The 20,787-nt window shown below is 46.1% G+C and overlaps 1 protein-coding gene and 1 long non-coding RNA gene across 3 annotated transcripts in view; one reads left to right on the top strand and one right to left on the bottom strand.

The window, feature by feature from the left end:
• The window catches only part of LOC139247648 (uncharacterized), a 497,861-nt gene that overhangs the window by 195,451 nt on the left and 281,623 nt on the right, over positions 1-20,787 (bottom strand). The gene's annotated exons all lie outside the window — the stretch shown is intronic.
• Positions 77-14,957, top strand: LOC139247654 (zinc finger protein 664-like). 2 transcript variants are annotated; one of them, XR_011590947.1, is made up of 3 exons: positions 77-156; positions 657-1,820; positions 4,897-5,019. XR_011590947.1 is itself a non-coding variant. In XM_070871747.1 (3 exons), exon 3 carries the CDS (start codon positions 14,112-14,114, stop codon positions 14,616-14,618), a length of 507 nt encoding a protein of 168 aa, XP_070727848.1. In that variant the 5' UTR covers positions 77-156; positions 657-1,820; positions 13,755-14,111; the 3' UTR covers positions 14,619-14,957. The 2 variants fall into 2 exon arrangements, 1 of the variants encoding a protein (XP_070727848.1); XM_070871747.1 differs by lacking the exon at positions 4,897-5,019 and adding an exon at positions 13,755-14,957.

Genomic DNA, 20,787 nt, shown 5'->3' with positions numbered 1-20,787 from the left:
GCCATCATCCCCCCCAGTGGGCGGGGCTGAGCCCGGATCTCCCGCACTGAGCATGCGCGGGCGGCGGCGGCGACAGTTGGTGGAGCCCGGATGATGTGGGACCCGAGAAGGTGGGTTGTAGGCGCGGGGCAGGAATTGGAGCCGCGAGTGGGGCTGGTGAGTGACATAAACACCTGGTGTAGGGCCCAGGGCCCAATAACAGGCCAGAGGCTGAGCCCGGGGTTGTCCCGCCCGCGGGGACAGGGCCTCAGGCTCCCAGGGACACCCCACTAAATGCATTTTGGAAGCAGGAGAGAAATGGGAGGCATTCTAAACCAAATGGTCCAATTTAAAGGTGACCACAAATCTGTGAGGGGCAGGATCAGCTGATCAATCTGTTAAAGCATTAATAGCAGTATAGAGCACAACAACAAGCTCATTATGGTCAACCTTTATCAGTCACTAGTTAGAGACTTGTCTTCAATACTGGCCACCACACTTTGGAAAGAACATCAGTATTAACTTTCAAAACGATAAATGCATCATGATTTTATGGGACTGGGATTTACAGCTTTCGGGGACAAGAAAGGAAAAAATGTTCCTTAGAAACTAGAATTGCCTGTTCTGAATTTCTATCCTGTAGTTACAGTGATGACTTTTGTAAACTCCTTTTACAGGGAGGATTTGCAGACGGGAAACTCAAACCAAACATCTAGATCTGACAGAATCACTTGATTCATCAGGACCTGAATATCATCGGCCTTTGAACGTGGAAAGAGAAATGTTCGCCTATTCTGTTTGTGAGAAAAGATTTTAAAATCAGTGTGACTGGAAAAGCACCGAGACATACACACCTGAGTGAGAGTGTTCCAGTGCACTGACTGTGGAAAGAGCTTTAACCAGTTACACAGCCTGAAAAAACATCGCACCATTCACAGCGGGGAGAAACTGTAAACGTGTTGTGGATGAGGCTTCAACTGATCATCCAACGTGGAGAGACACAAGGACACCCGCACCATGGAGAAACCGTGGAAATGTGGGGACTGTGGAAAGGTGTTCAGATCACCGTCTGAGCTGGAAACTCATCGACGATTTCACACTGGGGAGAGGCCGCTCACCCATTCCCTGTGTGGGCAGGGATTCAGTCAGTCCTCTCATCTCATTGAACACCATCGTGTTTACTCTGATAAGAGACCTTTTAAATGTTCTGACTGTGAGAAGAGCTTTAAATGCAGAAGTGATTTGATGAGGCACGAATGCAGTCACACTGGGAAGAGGCCGTTCACCTGCTCCGTGTGTGGGAAGGGATTCACTAATTCTTCCGGTCTCATTGACCACCAACGTGTTCATTCTGATAAGAGTTTAAATGTTCTGACTGCGAGAAGAGCTTTAAATGCAAAAGGGAACTGCTGATACGCCAGCGCACTCACACTGAGGAGAAGCCGTTCACCTGCTCCATGTGTGGGAAGGGATTCACTTGGTCGTCCAAGAGGTGGGCACCGGAGGGACTGGAGTGCATCATCACGCCCAGCAACCAAATTTTAATTTGATTTTACGTTTTTAAGTTTAATTTGTTTTAATTGCCGGTGCTTTTAGTGTCCCCCTCTCCTTTTATAGGGGGCACTGGAAAAAGGAAAAATTTGATTTTAGCGCCCCAAAAAAAAAAAGAAAAAAAAAGGGGCCTTGAAAATGTCTGCTGTGTCACCCAGGTCGGGTGGCATGGTTTTAATGTTTTATGTTTCTGCAGGTTAACTCAAAAGAGTTTCACTTGGTCGTCCAACCTGCTGATACACCAGCGACTTCACACGGGGAAGAGGACGTATACCTGCTATGTTTGTGTGGTGAGGTTCATTTATTCATCCACTCTACTGAGACATGGGTGAGTTCACAACAGACTGCAAGGATTGGATTCTGCTGTTAATCAGATACAGGACTAAACCAAGTACATTCTGATAGTTGGGGTTTGTTTCTGCTGATAATAACCTATGTAACTGGGCTATAGTTTGATATTCTGTATAAATGTCTCTAATATCAGCTTTCTTTTAAACACCAGGTCTCCCGTCCTTGATATCTTAATGATAAGATGAGTTGTTATGAAGTGAGGGCAATCCACCTTGGAACTGTGTTCCTAGAACAGAGTGCCTGTAATAAAACAGGGGAACTGCAGGCAATAATATGTTGCGAGGAACCAGATATAATACGGATTACTGAGTGATGGCTACAGATACATATTTAGAAAAGATAGAGGGGGAAAAGGGAGAGGGAGAATAGTTGTACTTATTCGAGATAATAGAATGGCAATAGAAAGACAGAAATAGAATCCATGTGGATCGAGATAAAAGATAATAAAGGATCAGTCACACAAATAGAGTGTACAAACTACCTAATAGTGGAAAGGAGTTGGAGATAGAAATATAAAAAATTAGGGCAATGAATAAAAAACCTAGAATAATCTTGGGGGATTTCAACTATGCCAGAAGAGGTAGTTAAAGGGGAAAAGTGAATGGAGCCCTTTCTAACCCAGTGTGTAAGAAGCCCAACAAGGGAGGATCTGCTACTAGATCTAGTAATGGGGAATGAACCAGAGCAGGTAAGAGAATTAAAAGCAGAGGAACTTCTAAGCAATAGTGACCTTAATATAACATGCTTTAAGATGATAATTGAGAAGAACAGAAGTATGCCAAAAAACAAGGTAATCGATTGGGGAAAAGCTGTGAATCGAACTTGGGGAAATCAAATGGACAACAATATTGGCAAACAATGACAGAACAGCAATGAGAAACATTTGAAATGGTGCTCAACAGAGTCCAGGAATAATATATTCTGCTAAAAATAAACCAATAATGGTCACCATGGGTGAATAAAGACATAAGGGGGAATTGAGGGTAAGGAAAGAGGCACACACTAAGTACATGGACAGCAGGGGAGAGCATGACGAGAGAATATGAAGCGATTAGGAGAGAAGTCAAAAAAGCAATTAGGAAGGCAAACAGGAACTATGAAATTAAATCATCAAGAAACATTTTTAAAAATTGTAAAATCTTCTACAGACTCTGAAATAAAAAAAGGAAAGTTGGGTGGGGATAGGCCGCTAAGGGACGGAGAGGATTAAATCCCAGGTGCGATAACAAAATGGCAGAAACATTAAATCATTACTTTGCTTCAGTACTTACCATGGAGACAGGCCAGGTGGGCATGACATCGGAAGATGAGATTACAAATGATAGACATGCATTTAAAATTAGAAGAGAAAGATTAAATAAACTAGTCAAGTTAAAAGAGGATAAAACCCCTGATCCGGACAGATTTCATCCACACATCTTAAAAGAATCTAGGGAAGAGATAGCAGAGGCACTGTTACACATATTTAATAATTCTTTACAAAAAGGTGTCGTGCCAGAGGACTGCCGTATAGTTAACGTAATACCCAGAGATAGAACGTGTCCAAGGACCTATAGACCAGTCAGCTTAACATTGGCCGTAGGAAAAATAACGGAATCCCAACTGAAGGAGAACACAGAAAAACATCTAGAAACCAAAAATATAATAATGAGTAGTCAGCATGGATTTCAAAAGGGAAAGTCTTGCTTGACCAACCTCATTGAATTTTTTGATGAGTTAACAGAGAGTAGACAAGGGTAATGCAATACTTATCTAGATTTCCAAACGGCCTTCAATAAGGTACCACATAATAGACTAATGAACAAGGTCAGAGCATGCAGAGTCAGGGATAGCAGCAGAATGGATAGCTAACTGGCTTCAAGGCAGAAAGCAGAGAGTAGGGGTAAAGGGTAGCTATTCAAAGTAGCAAAAGGTGGAAAGTGGGGTCCCACAAGCATCAGTGCTGGGACCACTATTGTTCACAATTTATATTAATGATTTAGACTCAGGAATCAAAAACTCAATTTCTAAATTTGTGGATGACACCAAATTGATCGGGATAGTCAATACTGAGGACTGCAATAAACTACAAGACATTAATAAACTTTCAGAACGGACATATAATTGGCAAATTAATTTCAACACATAAGTGTGAGGTATTATATTTTGGTAAGAAAAATAAGGAGGTCAAATATTACTTGGTAAATAAGAATCTAAATGGGGTAGAGAAGCAAAGGAATCTGGGAGTACAAATACACAAACCACTAAAAGTAGTGAAGCAGATCAACAAGGCCATGACAAAGGCAAACCAACCACTAGGGTTTATTTCTAGAGCTATAGATTTGAAAAGTAGGGAAGTTATGCTAAACTTGTATCAAACCTTGGTTAGACCACACTTGGAGTATTGCGTACAGTTCCGATTGCCATATCAGAAAAGGGAGAGAGTGCAAGGATGACACCAGAAATGCAAATTTATACCCATCAGGAAAGGATGAACAGGCTGGGTCACTTTGTTCTAGAAAAGAAAAGGCTGAGGGGTGACCTAATAGGGGTCTTTAAAATACTGAAAGGTTTTGATAGAGTAGACAGAGAGAGAGTGTTTCCACTTGTGGGGAAGAGCAAAACTAGAGGTGATCAATATAAGATAGTCACCAAGAAATCCAATAGGGAATTCAGGAGAAACGTCGTTACCCAGAGAGTGGTGAGAAAGTGGAACTCGCTATCACAGTGGTTGAAGCAAATAGTATAGATGCATTTCAGGAGAGGCTAGATAAGTATGAGGGAGAAGGGAACAGAGGGTTATGCTGATAGATTTCGCTGAGGAGAGATGGGAGGTGGCTCGAGTGGAGCATAAACTCCGGCATGGACTGGTTGGGCTGAATGGCCTGTTTCTGTGCCATATATTCTCTGTAATGTTTAAAAGATGGATCTACAGGGTGTCCAAGTCTGACCAGAGAGAACACTCTATTATATCACAAAGTCCCCTTCAAACAGCCTGGGCAGATTTCCACTCCCCATTCCACATTTCACTCCTAGGTCTTGGTCGGGAAGGCGCCGAGAGGTCGGGGAGGTCTGAGGAGCAGGAGGCCCGAAGGTCAGTGAGGAGTTCAATTCTGACGAGGATCTCATCACCCTTCGTCTGGGCAGGAAAGTGGTTGGCTGTTTGATTGGTAAGTTTCTTTCTTTTTCTTTTAATTAGATTTTTCATAAGATAAGTCTAAGTAGAGGGATGGCAGGGCAGCTCAGTCCCATGGAGTGCATGTCCTGCGGCATGTGGGAAGCCCTGGACGCTTCGCGCGGCCTAGACAACTATGTGCAGTAGGTGTCTCCCGCTTCAACTACTTGAGCTCCGTGTTTCGGAGCTGGAGTCACTACGGTGCATTGCGAGGCTGAGAGCTATGTGAATAGCACGTTTCAGGAGGTGGTCACCCCACAGCTTAAAATCGTGCAAGCAGAGGGGAAGTGGGTGACCACCAGACAGAGTAAGAATGCTGGGAAGGTAGTGCAGGAGTCCCCCCGTGAGCCCATCTCTCGTTCAAACCGATATTCACTTCTGAGCATCGGTGAGGGCGATGGTGTTTCTGGGGAGTGCAGCCAGAGCCAATTCCAAGGCACCAGGAGTGGCTCAGCTGCACAGAGGGGACAGACGAAGAATAAAAGAGCTGTAGTGATAGGGGATTATATAGTTAGGGGAACAGAAAGGTGTTTCTGTGGCCGCAGACGTGACTCCAGAATGGTACGGTGCCTCCCTGGTGCCAGGGTCAATGATGTCACAGAGCGGACGCAGGGCATTCTGGGCGGGGGGGGGGGTAAACAGCTGGAAGTCGTGGACCAACAACATAGGTAGAAAGAGGGATGAGGTCCTACAATCAGAATTTAGGAAGCTAGGAAGAAAATTAAAGGATAAGACCTCAAAGGTAGTAATCTCCAGGTTACTACCGGTGCCATGTGCTAATGAGTACAAGAATAGAAGGATAGAGAGGATGAATGTGTGGCTGGAGAGTTGGTGTAGGTGGGAGGGCTTTAAATTCTGGAGGCATTGGGACTGCTTCCGGGGGAGATGGGATCTGTACAAACTGGACGGGTTGCATCTCAACAGCACCAGGACCAATATACTCGCGCGGAGTTTTGCTCGTGCTGTTGGGGAGAGTTTAAAATAGCTTGGTAGATGGATGGGAATATGAGAACAAATTCAATAGGAAGGAAGTAAAGCAGGAATTGGATTGCAAGTATTTAGAAAGCGAATCTGTAAGACAGAGGAAACGAGGGTTAGTAAGTAGTAATCAAGGTGGTCTTCCTGTGCTAAATGGTATATACTTTAATGCAAGGAGTATAGTGAATAAGGCAGATGAGCTAAGAGCACAGGTAGATATTTGGGAGTATGACATTATAGCCATTACAGAGACATGGCTGAAAGAGGGACAGGTTTGGCAGCTCAATATTCCTGGTTACAGGATTTTTAGACCAGACCGAGAGGGGGTGGGGAGCTCGCGTCACGGTACTGATTAAAGAAACTATTACAGCGGTGAGGAGGGATGATATGTTAGAGGGGTCATCAAATAAGGCCATATGGGTCAAATTGAAAAATAAAAAAGGGGTGATCACACTGCTGGGTGTGTATTATAGACCCCCAAACAGTGGGAGGGAGATAGAGGAGCAAATATGCAGGCAAATTGCTGTGAAGGCCAAAGATCATAGGGCAGTAATAATAGGGGATTTAAACTATCCTAATATTGTTTGGGACAAATATAGTGTGAAGGGTATAGAGGGTGGGGAATTCTTACAATGCATTCAAGTGAGCGTTTTTAGTCAGTTTGTAACAAGCCCAACACGAGAGGGGGCGGTTTTGGATTTAGTTTTGGGGAATGAAGCTGGGCAGGTTGAAGGGGTATTAGTGGGAGAGCATTTGGGTGCTAGTGACCATAATTCAGTCAGATTCAAATTAGTTATGGATAAGGACAAGGATAGGCCTGGAATAAAAGTCCTAAATTGGGGAAAAGCTAACTTTGCTAGGTTGAGGAGTGATTTGGCCACAGTGGACTGGAAACAGCTACTTGTGGGTAAATCAGTGTCGGAACAGTGGGAGGCATTCAAGCAGGAGATCTGGAAGGCTCAGGCCAAACATGTGCCCTTAAAGAAAAAGGGTGGGAGTCCACTGGATGTCTAGGGACTTACAGGGGAGGATAAAGAACAAAAGGGAAGCTTATGTTATATACCGACGGCTAAATACTTTAGAATCTTTGGAGGAATTATAGAAAGTTAAGCCGTAAAAAAAAAAAGCATATTAGGAATGCTAAGAGAGAGCATGAAAAATTCTTGGCTAGTAAAATTAAGAAAAACCCTAAGATGTTCTGTAAATATATTAAGAGCAAGAAGGTAACTAAGGGAAGGATAGGGCCTATTAGCGACCATGAGGGTAATCTTTGTGTGGAGGCGGAAGATGTTGATATGGTTCTTAATGAATACTTTGCGTTTGTTTTCACAAAGGAACGGTGCAATGCAGATACTGCTATCGAGGAGGAGTGAAATTCTGGATGAAATAAAAATAGTGAGAGAGGAGTTATTAAGGCTTTGAAAGTAGATAACGCCCCAGGCCCAGATGAAGTGAATCCCAGGCTGTTGAGCAAAGTAAAAGAGGAAATAACAGAGCCTTGACCATCATTTTCCAGTCCTCTTTGGATTTGGGCATGGTGCCGGAGATCTGCTAATGTGGTACCCGTGTTTAAGAAGGGAGAAAGGGATAGGCCGAGTGATTACAGGCCTGTCAGCCTAACCTCAGTGGTGGAAAAATTATTGGAAAGACTCCTGAAAGACAGGATAAATCTACATTTGGAAAGGCAAGGATTAATTAGAGACAGTCAGCACGGATTTGTTAAGGGAAGATTGCGTTTGACTAATCTGTGAATTTTTTGAGGAGGTAACCAAGAGGGTCGACGAGGGTAGTGTGTATGATGTAGTGTATATGGACTTTAGCAAAGCTTTTGATATGGTCCCACATGGTAGACTGAAGGTTAAAGCCCATGGGATCCAGGGCAAAGTGGCTAGTTGGATTCAAAATTGGCTTCGAGGTAGGAAACATAGAAACATAGAAACATAGAAAATAGGTGCAGGAGCAGGCCATTCAGCCCTTCTAGCCTGCACCGCCATTCAATGAGTTCATGGCTGAACATGAAACTTCAGTACCCCCTTCCTGCTTTCTCGCCAAAGGGTAATGGTTGATGGATGTTTTTGTGACTGGAAGGATGTTTCCAGTGGGGTTCCGCAGGGCTCAGTACTTGGTCCCTTGCTTTTTATGGTATATGTCAATGATTTAGATTTAAATATAGGAAGTATGATTAAGAAGTTTGCAGATGACACTAAAATTGGCTGTGTGATAATGAGGAAGAAAGTCATGGACTGCAGGAGGATATTAGGTGGGCAGAGCAATGGCAAATGAAATTTAATTTGCAGAAGTGTGAGGTAATGCACTTTGGGAGGGCTAATAAGGAAAGGGTATACACATTAAGCGGTAGGCCACTTAATAGTGTAGATGAACAAAGGGACCTTGGAGTGCTTGTCCACAGAACCCTGAAAATAGCAGGCCAGGTGGATAATGTGGTTAAGAAGGCATATGGAATGCTTGCCTTTATTGGCCAAGGCATAGAATATAAGAGCAGGGAGGTTATGCTTAAATTGTATAATACTCTGGTTAGGTCACAGCTGGAGTACTGCGTGCATTCTGGTCGCCGCATTATAGGAAGGACGTGATTGCACTAGAGAGGGTGCAGAGGAGATTTACTAGGCTTCTGCCTGGAATGGAGAATCTTAGTTATGAGGACAGATAGGATGGGCTGGATTTGTTCTCATTGGAACAGTAGAGGTTGAGAGGGGACCTCATTGAGGTGTACAACATTTTGAGGGGCTTGGAAATAGTGGATAGCAAGGGCCTATTTCATTGGTGGAGAGGTCTATTATGAGGAGGCATAGTTTTAAGATGGTTGGTGGAAGGTTCAGAGGGGATTTGAGGGGGGGGGGGGGGATGCTTCTTTATGCAGAGGGTTGTGGGGGTCTGGAACTCGCTGCCTGGAAGGGTGGTGAATGCAGAATCCTCACCACGTGTAAAAGGTGCTTGGATGGGCATTTAAAGTGCCGTAACCTGCAGGGTTACGAACCTAGAGCTGTTAATTGGGATCAGATTGGATGACCTTTTGTTGGCTGGCGCACATACGATGGTAAGTACTGCAGGGAATCGAATATGGCCAGAGTGATCTGGACTAGTTTCAATCGTCTGGATGGGTCAGAGAGGAATTTTCCCAGATTTTTTTCCCCCAATTAGCCTGGGTTTTCATCTTTTGTTGTCGGCTGGCATGGACACGATGGGCCAAAGTGGCCTCCTTCTGCGCTGTAAATTTCTATGTTTCTATGTGGAAATAGACAGTCTTAGTTATGCTGCAGATTAGTGGTCACAAACTTACTTTCGGGTTATGTATGACACTAAGATTGCGAACAGCCTGGTTCAGTCTCAGACAGAAGTTGGGGAGAGGGATGGAGTCAGTGACCAGGAAATGAGGCCTGTGGCAATGACAATTACAAATATCAGAATATTTCACCGGCTATCACGTGTAAAATGTGTGGATGAATTTTTAAAAATTAAATCGGATCCAAAAATGGGTTAACTGATTCAGAAAGTAACGGATTTCAAATCTTATGCAATACAGTTCAATAAAGGGGTGGTTCAAAGCAATTTCAATTGAGTTTAAAGTGAGACACTGCAGTTTAAGTCTACTACAACCACATGCCATGTACTCAAATGGAACAAGTTTGGGGTTTGATATGACAGAAGGCGAACGAGGTGAGAAGTGATATAAGTTAGATTAAAAAAAAGCCCTAAAATGGAACAGTCGATAACAGAACATGAATTAGTCTCCTGATTATGGAGGAATCAAATATTCCACACACTGTGTTTGAAACAAAGGTAATTTATTCAACATTTATACACAATATTAATCTCCATGTCAGGTATAAGGATACAAAAGCAAAATACTATGAATGCTGGAATAAAAACAGAAAATGCTGGAAATCGGATCCAAAAATGGGTTAACTGATAGTTAGGCTGAAATGCAAGGAGTATAGCGAATAAGGTGGATGAGCTAAGAGCACAGGTAGATACTTGGGAGTATGACATTATAGCCATTACAGAAACATGGTTGAAAGAGGGGCATTGTTTTGCAGATCAATATTCCTGGTTACAGGATTTTTCGACAAGACACAGAGGGGAGGTAAAAAGGGGGGGGCGTCATGGTACTGATTAAAGAAACTATTACAGTGGTGAGGAGGGATGATGTGTTAGAGGGATCATCAAATGAGGTCATATGGGTCGAATTGAAAAATAAAAAAGGGGCGATCACACTGCTGGCCATGCATTATAGACCCCCAAACAGTGGGAGGGAGATACAGGAGCAAATATGTAGGCAAATTGCTGTGAAGTCCAAAAGACATAGGGTCGTAAGGTTGAAGGGGTATTAGTGGGAGAGTACTTGGGTGCCTATGACCATAATTCAGTCAGATTCAAGTTGGTTATGGATAAGGGCAAGGATAGGCCTGGAATAAAAGTCCCGAATTGGGGAAAAGCTAATTTTGCTATGTTAAGGAGTGATTTAGCCACAGCTACTTGGGGGGCATAGTTTTAAGTTGGTGGAAGGTTTAGAGGGGATTTGAGGGGGTCTTCTTTATGCAGAGGGTGGTGCGGATCTGGAACTCACTGTCTGGAAGAGTGGTGGATGCAGAAACCCTCACCATTTTTAAGAGCTGATTGGATAGGCACTTAAAGTGCCGTAACCTGCAGGGTTACAGACCTAGAACTGGTAATTGGGATTAGACTGGATAACCTCTTGTTGGCTGGCACAGATATAATGGTAAGTACTGCAGGGAATCGAATACGGTCAGGGTAATCACCTGGGCTAGTTTCAATTGCCTGGATGGGCCAGAGAGGAATTTTCCCAGATTTTTTTCTCCCAAAATGGCCTGGGTTTTTTTATCTGTTTTTTGCCTCTCCCAGGAGATCACATGGCTCCGGTTGGGGTGGAGTGTAGAATCTTTCAGTGTAAGGGGTGTGGCAGGTGTCTGAGGCGGACTGGTTGGGCTGGGTGCTCTTTGCCTTTCCGCCATTGTTCATAGGTTTATATGTAACCTTCAGGGCTGCTGACCAAGGGCTGTGCAGCTCTTTGTCAGCTAGCGCAGACACGATGGGCCAAAATGCCCTCCTCCTGTGCTGTAAATTTATATGTTTCTATGTTTCTATCTCAGCAGGTCAGGCAGCGTCTGTGGAGAGGAAGCGGAGTTAACATTTTGGGTTGATGACACTTCGTCAGAACTGGAGAATGTTAGGAAAGAACCGATTCTTACCCAGCACTGAAAGGGGGAGGGGAAGGGGAAGAAAGGACAACAGGGAAGGTCTGTGATAGGTTGGAAGACAGGAGAGATTAGAGAGACAAAAGAGACGATGTGCCGAATTCAAATGGTAATGCCAGAAGTTAGAAAAACAGTAGTCAAGATAGGGTGTGAATGGTGGGATAATGCCCAACTACCATTAGAGACAAGGAGTGGGAAGGGGGCCAAAGATTGGCGGTGGTTACGCTCTGAAATTTTTTAACTCGATGTTGAGTCCAGAAGACTGTAAAGTGCCTAAACGAAAGATGAGGTGCTGTTCCTCGAGCTTGAGTTGAGCTTTGTTGGAATAGTCAAGGAGACGAGGACAGAGAGGTTAGGTATAGGGGTTATTAAGATCATCAGAAACAAACACTAACTGCCAGAATGAACATCAGCATCATCATAGGCAGTCCCTCAAAGCGAGGATGACTTGCTTCCACGCCAAAAAGGGATGAGTTCACAGGTGTTTCAATAAAGGACCTAATATTCCAGATCCCGAACTACATCGTGAAGGGTGGAAGATGCCTGTGCTTGGATTTTTTTTAAGGTGTGGTGGCCGTTGCACACCAGCCACCACATGGGCTTGACAGAGCTAGGTCTTGGTCCAGTGACAGGGATTACCCAAGACTTACTGGAGACAAACTCTGCTGCACAAACCGAACGCGCACACACATCACAGTGTGGGCTGGCCTGTGCTGCCCTTGGACCCTCGTCGCTTCCCTCTACGGACTCTTGCCGCTCCTTCACCCCTCCTGCTGTGCCTGCCCGCATTGCAATCAGCGATCTGGCTTTGTAGCCATCGCCCTCCTGCAGCAGCACACGCTGCACCCTCCAATGGCACCGGCCTGCTGATGGTCTTTCAAGCCGTAACCGCGCCGATTTCCGGGCCCGGCCGCCGCAGCACGCTGCTCCCTCCAATGGCACCGGCCTGCTGTGCAACTACAGTAAATCCTGTTCTATTCACTAATGCAGCCTTTCAATGGTGGGGCTTTTACCCAGCATTCCCCGCGAGCCACAGTAAATCCTGTTCTATTCAGTAATGCAGCCTTTCAATGGTGGGGCTTTTACCCAGCATTCCCCGCGAGGGAGAATGTGCCGCTCCCAGACTACAGGAGCTGAGTGCGCAGGCGCAGGACGTGGCTGGGTTTCGAGCATGCGCGGTGCGTGCAATGACGGCGAAGACGCGTGAAGCATCTGCTGTGCAGAAGCGCTCATTTTCAGCAGGGCGAAGGGGAGTAATGGACGAGCGAGCACTCGGGGAGGCTTCATAAACAACCGGTGCCCGCCTCAAGCCCGAATAATAACCGGACTATCGGCGGTTGCAGCTTCAGGGGCTTTCTCCCGGTCACAGGCCCAGGCTAACGGTGGCCATCTTGGTACAGGAAGACTGGTTAAACGCTCCGCCATCTTACTTGAGTGAGTGACAACGCGCATGTGCGGACATCTTGGTACAGGAACAAAGTGAGTGATGTCAGTGTCTGTTTCCAGCCGGGTCCTGGTGGGTAAAGGGATGTGGGAGATTTTATGGGATTAACTATTTGCACTTTTTTGGACACAGGCGTCTGCCAAGCCACGCCCCGTTCTCGGACCGCAGTTTTAAAGCCCCGCCCCCTGTCAAGCGGCGTCCCCACCCCCCCGGCGGAATCGTTCATCCATGTGAAGCCAGAAGCAGGACCTGAGGCACCGACTCTCTCCGCTGGTCAGCACCTTAACGGGAGGAAAAGGAGGGTAACCAGTGATGTAGAATTGAACCTAGCCGGAGTCAACACCTTCAGGGGAGGAGAGGGAGAGAACAGAAGAAATAGGAGTAAGCCATACGGCCCCTCAAGCCTGTCCACCATTTAATACAATCATAGCTGATCCGGTCATGGACTCAGGTCCACTTTCCTGCCCGCTCCCCATAACCCCTTATTCCCTTATCGGTTAAGAGGAACCAGTGAATGTAGAACTGAACCCAGCCAGTGTCAGCACCTTCAGGGGATGAGGGAGGGAAATCAGAGCGTATAGGACTGAATCCAGCCAGAGTCAGCGCCTTCAGGAGAGGAGGGTAAAGGGAACCAGTGAGTGTAAAACTGAACCTAGGCAGTGTCAGCACCTTCACCGGAAGAGAGGGAGAGGGGAACCAGTGACTGTGGAACTGAACCCAGCCAGAGTCAGCACCTACAGGGGTGGAGAGGGGAACCACTGAGTGTGGAACTGAACCCGGCCAGAGTCAACACCTTCAGAGGAGGAGAGTGAGGGGACCCAGTGAATGTATTTCTGAACCCAGCCAGAATTGGTGGGTGAAAACTGGGAGTGGAGGAGAAACAGTCTAGAAATGTGCGATGGTTTGGATTTCAGCACAGCAGGAGGGACAGTGTGTGGGACAGGGATTTACAGCTTTGGAAGAATAAGAGAGGAAATAATGTTCCATGGAAACTAGATGTGTCTATTCTGAATTTATGTCTTGTACTGACAGTGATGAGTTTTATTATCTCCTTTTACAGAATATTAGAAGGGGAGATTTTCAGACAGGAAACACAAACCAAACATCAAGTCAAGATCTGACGGAGTCAATCGATTCATCAGGACCTGAATATCATCGGTCTTTGAAAGAGGGAAAAATGTTTGTCTGTTCTGCCTGTGGGAAAAGATTTAAAATATCAGTGTGACTGGAAAGGCACCGAGACACACACACCCAAGTGAGTGTTCCAGTGCACTGCCTGTGGAAAGAGCTTTAACCAGTTACAAAGCCTGAAAAACCATCGCACCATTCACACCATGGAGAAACTGTAAACGTGTTGTGTGGTGGGCGAGGCTTCAACTGATCGTCCAACGTGGAGAGTCACAAGGATACCCGCACCATGGAGAAACCGTGGAAATGTGGTGACTGTGGGAAGGTATTCAGATCACCGTCTGAGCTGGAAATTCATCGACGAAATCACACTGGGGAGACGCCATTCACCTGCCCCGTGTGTGGGAAGGGATTCACTGGGTCATCCCAACTTGTAACTCACCAGCGAGTTCACACTGGTGAGAGGCCATTCACCTGCTCTGATTGTGGGCAGGGATTCACTCGGTCATCCGAGCTGCTGATACACCAGCGAGTTCACACTGGGGAGAGGCAGTTCACTTGCTCTGAGTGTGGGAAGGGGTTCACTTGTTCATCCCAGCTTGTAGTTCATCAGCAAGTTCACACTGGGGAGAGGCCGTTCACTTGCTCTGAGTGCGGGAAGCGATTCACTTGTTCATTCCCCCTGCGGAAACACCAGCGAGTTCACACTGGGGAGAGACCATTCAACTGCTCTGAGTGTGGGAAGGGATTCACTCAGTCATCGAACCTGCTGACACACCAACGAGTTCACAAGTGACTGCAGGGGTTGGAATGTGCTGTTATTGCTGCTGTTAATCACAACCCCTACTGAATCATGTTCATTCTGACAGTTGGGGTTTGTTTCTGATGATATTAATAACCCTATAACTGGGCTGGACTTTAATATTCTGGATATATTGCTGATTGTGTTCTGGGGCTGCAGTGTCCATTTTAGAAATTGCTGTGTGTTATCTTTCCCCTTAATTCAGCAACTCTCAACAGAAATTCAGTTTGCAATAAAATTATGCATTTTAATGTTAATCTTAAATTGATCTTTGGTACAAAATCTCCAATAGTGTCAAAGTTTCCACTGAATAAAATCTCCAATTGGAAAGAGCTTGCTGACAATTCTTACTGACTTGCACATTACACACTGGCCCCTCCATTATCCACCAGAAAGAAGGGAATGGGAATTGATGGGGAATCAGTGTCCCCAAATTTAGCCCCTCCCGTCTGGTCTAGCAATCCCCTCGGCACGGGAATGGAGACAAGTCCAGACCAAAACTGTGCACAAAGCTCCAGATGTGGTCTTAACAATGCCCTGTACAGTTGTAGCAGGACTTCCCTACTTTTATACTCCATTCCCCTTGCAATAAAGGCCTGCATTCCATTTGCCTTCCTGATTATTTGCTTTACCTGCATGCTAATTTTTTGAGTTTCATGTACGAGAACCCTCAGATCCCTCTGTACTACAGCATTTTGTAATTGTCCCCATTTAAATAATAATTAGCTTTTTTATTTTTTCTACCAAGGAGATAATCTGACATTTTATCACATTATAGTGCATCTGCCAGATTCTTACCCGCTCACTAAGCCTATCTATATCCCTTTGTAGATTTGTTGCGTCCTTCTCACAACTTGCTTTCCCACCTATCTTTGTAGCATCAGCAAATTTGGCTGCATTACACTCGGTCCCTTCATCCAATCATTAATATAAATGGTAAATAGTTGAGGCCCCAGCACTGATCCCTGCGGCACCCCACTAGTTACAGTTTGGCAACCTAAAAATGATCCATTTATCCCGACTCTCTGTTTTGTGTTAGTTAGCCAATCCTCTATCCATTCTGATATATTACCCCCAACCCCGTGAGCTTATAGCTTGTGCAGTAACCTTTTGTGTGGCACCTTATCGAATGCTTTCTGGAAATGCAAATGTACGACGTTAACTGGTTCTCCTTTATCAACTCTGCTCATTACATTTTCAAACAACTCCAGCAAATTTGTCAACCATGATTTCCCTTTCATAAAACCATGCTGACTCTGCTTGACTGCAACATGATTTTCTAAATGTCCTGCTACTAATTCCTTAATGATGGATTCCAGTATTTTCCCAATGACCGATGGTAGGCTAACTGGTCTATGGTTTCCTGCTCTCTGCCTCCCTCCTTTCTTGAATTAGGGTGTTACATTTGCAGTTTTCCAGTCTGCTGGGAGCTCTCCAGAATTCAGGTAATTTTACAACCAGTGCATCCACTATCTCTGCAGCCACTTCTTTTAAGACCCTAGGATGCATGCTATCAGGTCCGGGGGATTTGTCCACCTTTAGTCCCATTAGTTTGCTTAGTACCTTATCTCTAGTGATAGTGACTGTTTTAAGTACCCTCCCCCCCACCCCCAACACCGCAATAGCCCCTTGATTATCAACTGCTGGGATGTTTTTAGTGTCCTCTACCGTGAAGAACAATACAAAATATTTGTTCAAAATCTCTGCCATTTCCATCTTTCCCATTATGAATTCTCCAGTCTCATCCTCCAATGGACCAATGTTTACTTTAGCTACTCATTTCCTTATTATATACATGTAGAAGGTTTTACTGTCTTTATATTTCTTGCTAGTTTGCTCTCATCTGCTATGTTCTCTGTCTTTATCATTTTTTTAGTCGTCCTTTGCTGGTTTATAAAAATGTTCCAATCCTCTAGCCCTCCATTGTCCTTTGCAACATTATATCAGACAGGAGGGAATTGGTGTCAGTGACTGTGGGGTTGGTTTATATCAGACAGGAGGGGATTGGTGTCAGTGACTGTGAGGTGGGTTTATATCAAACAGGAGGAGATTGGTGTCAGTGACTGTGGGGTTGGTTTATATCAGACAGGAGGGGATTGGTGTCAGTGACTGTAGGGTTGTTTTATATCAGACAGGAGGAGATTGGTGTCAGTGACTGTGGGGTTGGTTTATATCAGACAGGAGGGGATTGGTGTCAGTGACTGTGAGGTGGGTTTATATCAAACAGGAGGAGATTGGTGTCAGTGACTGTGGGGTTGGTTTATATCAGACAGGAGGGGATTGGTGTCAGTGACTGTGGGGTTGGTTTATATCAGACAGGAGAGGATTGGTGTCAGTGACTGTGGGGTTGGTTTTTTCAGACAGGAGGGGTTTGGTGACATGGAATCATAGCAGTTTGCAACACAGAACGAGGCCATTAGGCCCATCATATCTGTGCAGCCGAAAAAGAGCTATCCAGCCTAATCCCACTTTCCAGCTCTTGGTCCGTAGCCCTGTAGGTTAATGCACTTCCAGTGCATATCCAAGTACTTTCGTAAATGCGATGAGGGTTTCTGCCTCTACTATTCTTTCAGGCAGTAAGTTCCAGACTCCCATCTCCCTCTGGAGGTTATGCTAGAACTGTGTAAAACACTAGTTAGGACACAGCTAGAGTATTCACACAGTTCTGATCACCCCATCACCCTATTGGGCCAGTCCAGGCTCACCATATTGGGCCATCTGAGATTTCTTATCTCCAGAAAGTGAGATATTTTAGTAAGGCTCAAGTCACTGAAATAGACAGCTTTACAATCACTGCACAGTACACAAGGGAGCGACTGTTAATGAGAGCTCTGTTAGTGAAGTCCCCCAACATCCCAAGATAAACTGGACGTCCCTTTAACTATAAATAGGCAGAGAAAGGGGAGTCCCTATCCCTTTAAATATCTGCCCCATTTGTATAGGGCCTTAGTGAGGCCTCACCTGCAATATTGTGTTCAGCTTTGGTCTCCTAATCTGAGGAAGGACGTTCTTGCTATTGAGGGAGTGCAGCGAAGGTTCATCAGACTGATTCGCGGACTGACATATGAGGAGAGACTGGATCAACTAGGCGTGTATTCACTGGAGTTTAGAAGGATGAGAGGGAATCTCATAGAAATTTATAAAATTCTGACTGGATTGGACAGGTTAGATGCAGGAAGAATGTTCCTGATGTTGGAGAAGTCCAGAACCAGGGAACATAGTCTAAGGATAACGGGTAAGCCATTTAGGACTGAGATGAGGAGAAACTTCTTCACTCAGAGAGTTGTTAACCTGTGGAATTCCCTGCCGCAGAGAGTTGTTGATGCCAATTCATTGGATATATTCAAGAGGGAGTTAGATATGGCCCTTATGGGAAAAGGGATCAAGGGGTATGGCGAGAAAGCAGGAAAGGGGTACTGAGGTGAATGATCAGCCATGATCTTATTGAATGGTGGTGCAGGCTCGAAGGGCCGAATGGCCTACCGCTGCACCTATTTTCTATGTTTCTACTCCCCCGGCAGTGGGAGGAGGAACAGTGCCCGGTCTCTTTAGATCCTGACCCAGCAAGCACGCCGGATGGGCTGCCGCAGGGTCCCAAAGTCCACAATGTATTTTTTGCGGGGTTTAGCAGAAAAACTGAAAAGAGCACAGAGTCTTTGCTATATGTGTAAACAAAACACACCATTCTTAATGTTTGCTAGTCAATTCCATAGAGATAAATTATTATCTTCACCAATTTTTTCCAGCATTTTATTTCCATTTTATAACAATGTAATTGCAGAGTGTTTAATACCTTTACCAGTTATTGATTGCCCATTGTCTTCTGTGCTCTTGTTTAGAAAGTGATGTCACACTGACCATTCTGTTACCAAGGTGACCATGTCTGTCCGCAGCATTCAGTGGGAAAGGGGATTAAATCACACCGAGGATAATGAGCAGCCCTCCACCAATCTCTGAGCTTTATTGTCCAGTGATCACCTCACCATCACACACAAGCTCCTGAGATTTACCTCCAGTGTGGTCATTAATGTGATGATAAAACTGACGTTGGGGTGAAAGAGGAGTTGGGGGTGAGGACTTGGAGAGTAGAGGTGAAGGAGGGGTTCGGTTGAGGAGTTGGAGAGTAGGAGGTGTTAGGGTGAAGGAGGGGTTGGGGAGTAGGGGTGAAGGAGGGGTTGGGGAGTAGCGGTGAAGGAGGGGTTGGGGTGAGGGTGATTGGAGAGTAGGGGTGAAGGAGGGGTTGGATTGAGGAGTTGGAGAGTAGGGGTGAAGGACGGGTTGGATTGAGGAGTTGGAGAGTAGGGGTGAAGGAGGGGTTGGATTGAGGAGTTGGAAAGTAGGAGTGAGGGAGGGGTTGGGGTGAGGGGGGTTGAAGAGTAGGGGTGAAGGAGGGGTTGGGGTGAGGGTGGTTGGAGAGTAGGGGTGAAGGAGGGGTTGGGGTGAGGAGTTGGAGAGTAGGGGTGAGGGAGGGGTTGGGGTGAGAGGGGTTGGAGAGTAGGGGTGAAGGAGGGATTGGGATGAGGAGTTGGGGAGTCGGGTGAAGGAGGGATTGGGGTGAGGGGGGGTTGGAGAGTAGGGGTGAAGGAGGGATTGGGGTGAGGAGTTGCAGAGCAGGGGTGAAGGAGGGATTGGAGTGAGGAGTTGGGGAGTCGGGGTGAGGAGTTGCAGAGTAGGGGTGAAGGAGGGATTGGGTGAGGAGTTGGAGAGTAGGGGTGAGGGAGGGTTGGATTGAGGCTGGTTGGAGAGTAGGAGTGAAGGAGGGATTGGGGTGAGGAGTTGGAGAGTAGGGGTGAGGGAGGCGTTGGATTGAGGCTGGTTGGAGAGTAGGAGTGAAGGAGGGATTGGGGTGAGGAGTTGGGGAGTTGGGTGAAGGAGGGTTTGGGTGAAGAGTTGGAGAGTAGGAGTGAAGGAGGGATTGGGGCGAGGAGTTGGAGAGTAGGAGTGAAGGAGGGATTGGGGTGAGGAGTTGGAGAGTAGGAGTGAAGGAGGGATTGGGGTGAGGAGTTGGAGAGTAGGAGTGAAGGAGGGATTGGGGTGAGGAGTTGGAGAGTAGGAGTGAAGGAGGGATTGGGATGAGGAGTTGGAGAGTAGGAGTGAAGGAGGGATTGGGGCGAGGAGTTGGAGAGTAGGAGTGAAGGAGGGGTTGGGGTGAGGAGTTGGAGAGTAGGAGTGAAGGAGGGATTGGGGTGAGGAGTTGGAGAGTAGGAGTGATGGAGGGATTGGGGTGAGGAGTTGGAGAGTAGGGGTGAGGGAGGCGTTGGATTGAGGCTGGTTGGAGAGTAGGAGTGAAGGAGGGATTGGGGTGAGGAGTTAGGGAGTTGGGTGAAGGAGGGATTGGGGTGAAGAGTTGGAGAGTAGGGGTGAGGGAGGCGTTGGATTGAGGCTGGTTGGAGAGTAGGAGTGAAGGAGGGATTGGGGTGAGGAGTTGGAGAGTAGGGGTGAGGGAGGCGTTGGATTGAGGCTGGTTGGAGAGTAGGAGTGAAGGAGGGATTGGGGTGAGGAGTTGGAGAGTAGGGGTGGCTGGTGTGCAACGGTCAGCACAAGTTAAAAAAATCCACGGACAGGCATTTTCCACCCTTCAACATGTAGTTCGGGATCCGGAATATTAGGTTCTTCATTGAAAAACCTGTGAACTCAACCCTTTTTAGGCGTAGAAGCAGGTCCTTGTTGGAGCTGCGGAAGTGATCATCAAGCTCAGCAATGCCGCTTCAAACACTATCTGTGCAAAGGGTGTGAAACAATGAGACACCTGCAGCGAATGAGCAGACGAGCTGCAAACCCTGCAAACCACCACGTTGCAGAGGAGAACAGATCCATGGCGGATCAGGCTGAATAGAGACTCGAACCGAGGAGGCAGAAGTGTATGGGGTACAGACCTTCACCACGAAATGCCCACCGATCATGCTAAAAGTCGAACTGGATGGAATTCCAGTATCCATGGAACTGGACACGGGTGCGAGTCAGTCTATCATGAGCAAAAAGGCCTTTGACAGGCTGTGGTGCAACAAGGCACACAGGCCCAAGCTTAGCTCCATTCATACCAAGCTAAGAACTTACACTAAAGAGCTGATCCCTGTTATTGGCAGCGCAGCAGTAAAAGTCTCCTATGATGGAGCAGTGCACGAACTCCCACGATGGATTGTACCAGGAGATAGCCCCAAAC

Source organism: Pristiophorus japonicus, unplaced genomic scaffold (genome assembly GCF_044704955.1).
Source record: "Pristiophorus japonicus isolate sPriJap1 unplaced genomic scaffold, sPriJap1.hap1 HAP1_SCAFFOLD_278, whole genome shotgun sequence".
Lineage (NCBI taxonomy): Eukaryota > Metazoa > Chordata > Chondrichthyes > Pristiophoridae > Pristiophorus > Pristiophorus japonicus.
This window is presented reverse-complemented; position numbering and strand designations above follow the sequence as displayed.

Bases quoted from the DNA above. Each gene is read 5' to 3' on its own strand.
- LOC139247654 (XM_070871747.1), top strand. From the start codon at position 14,112: ATGGAGAAACCGTGGAAATGTGGTGACTGTGGGAAGGTATTCAGATCA.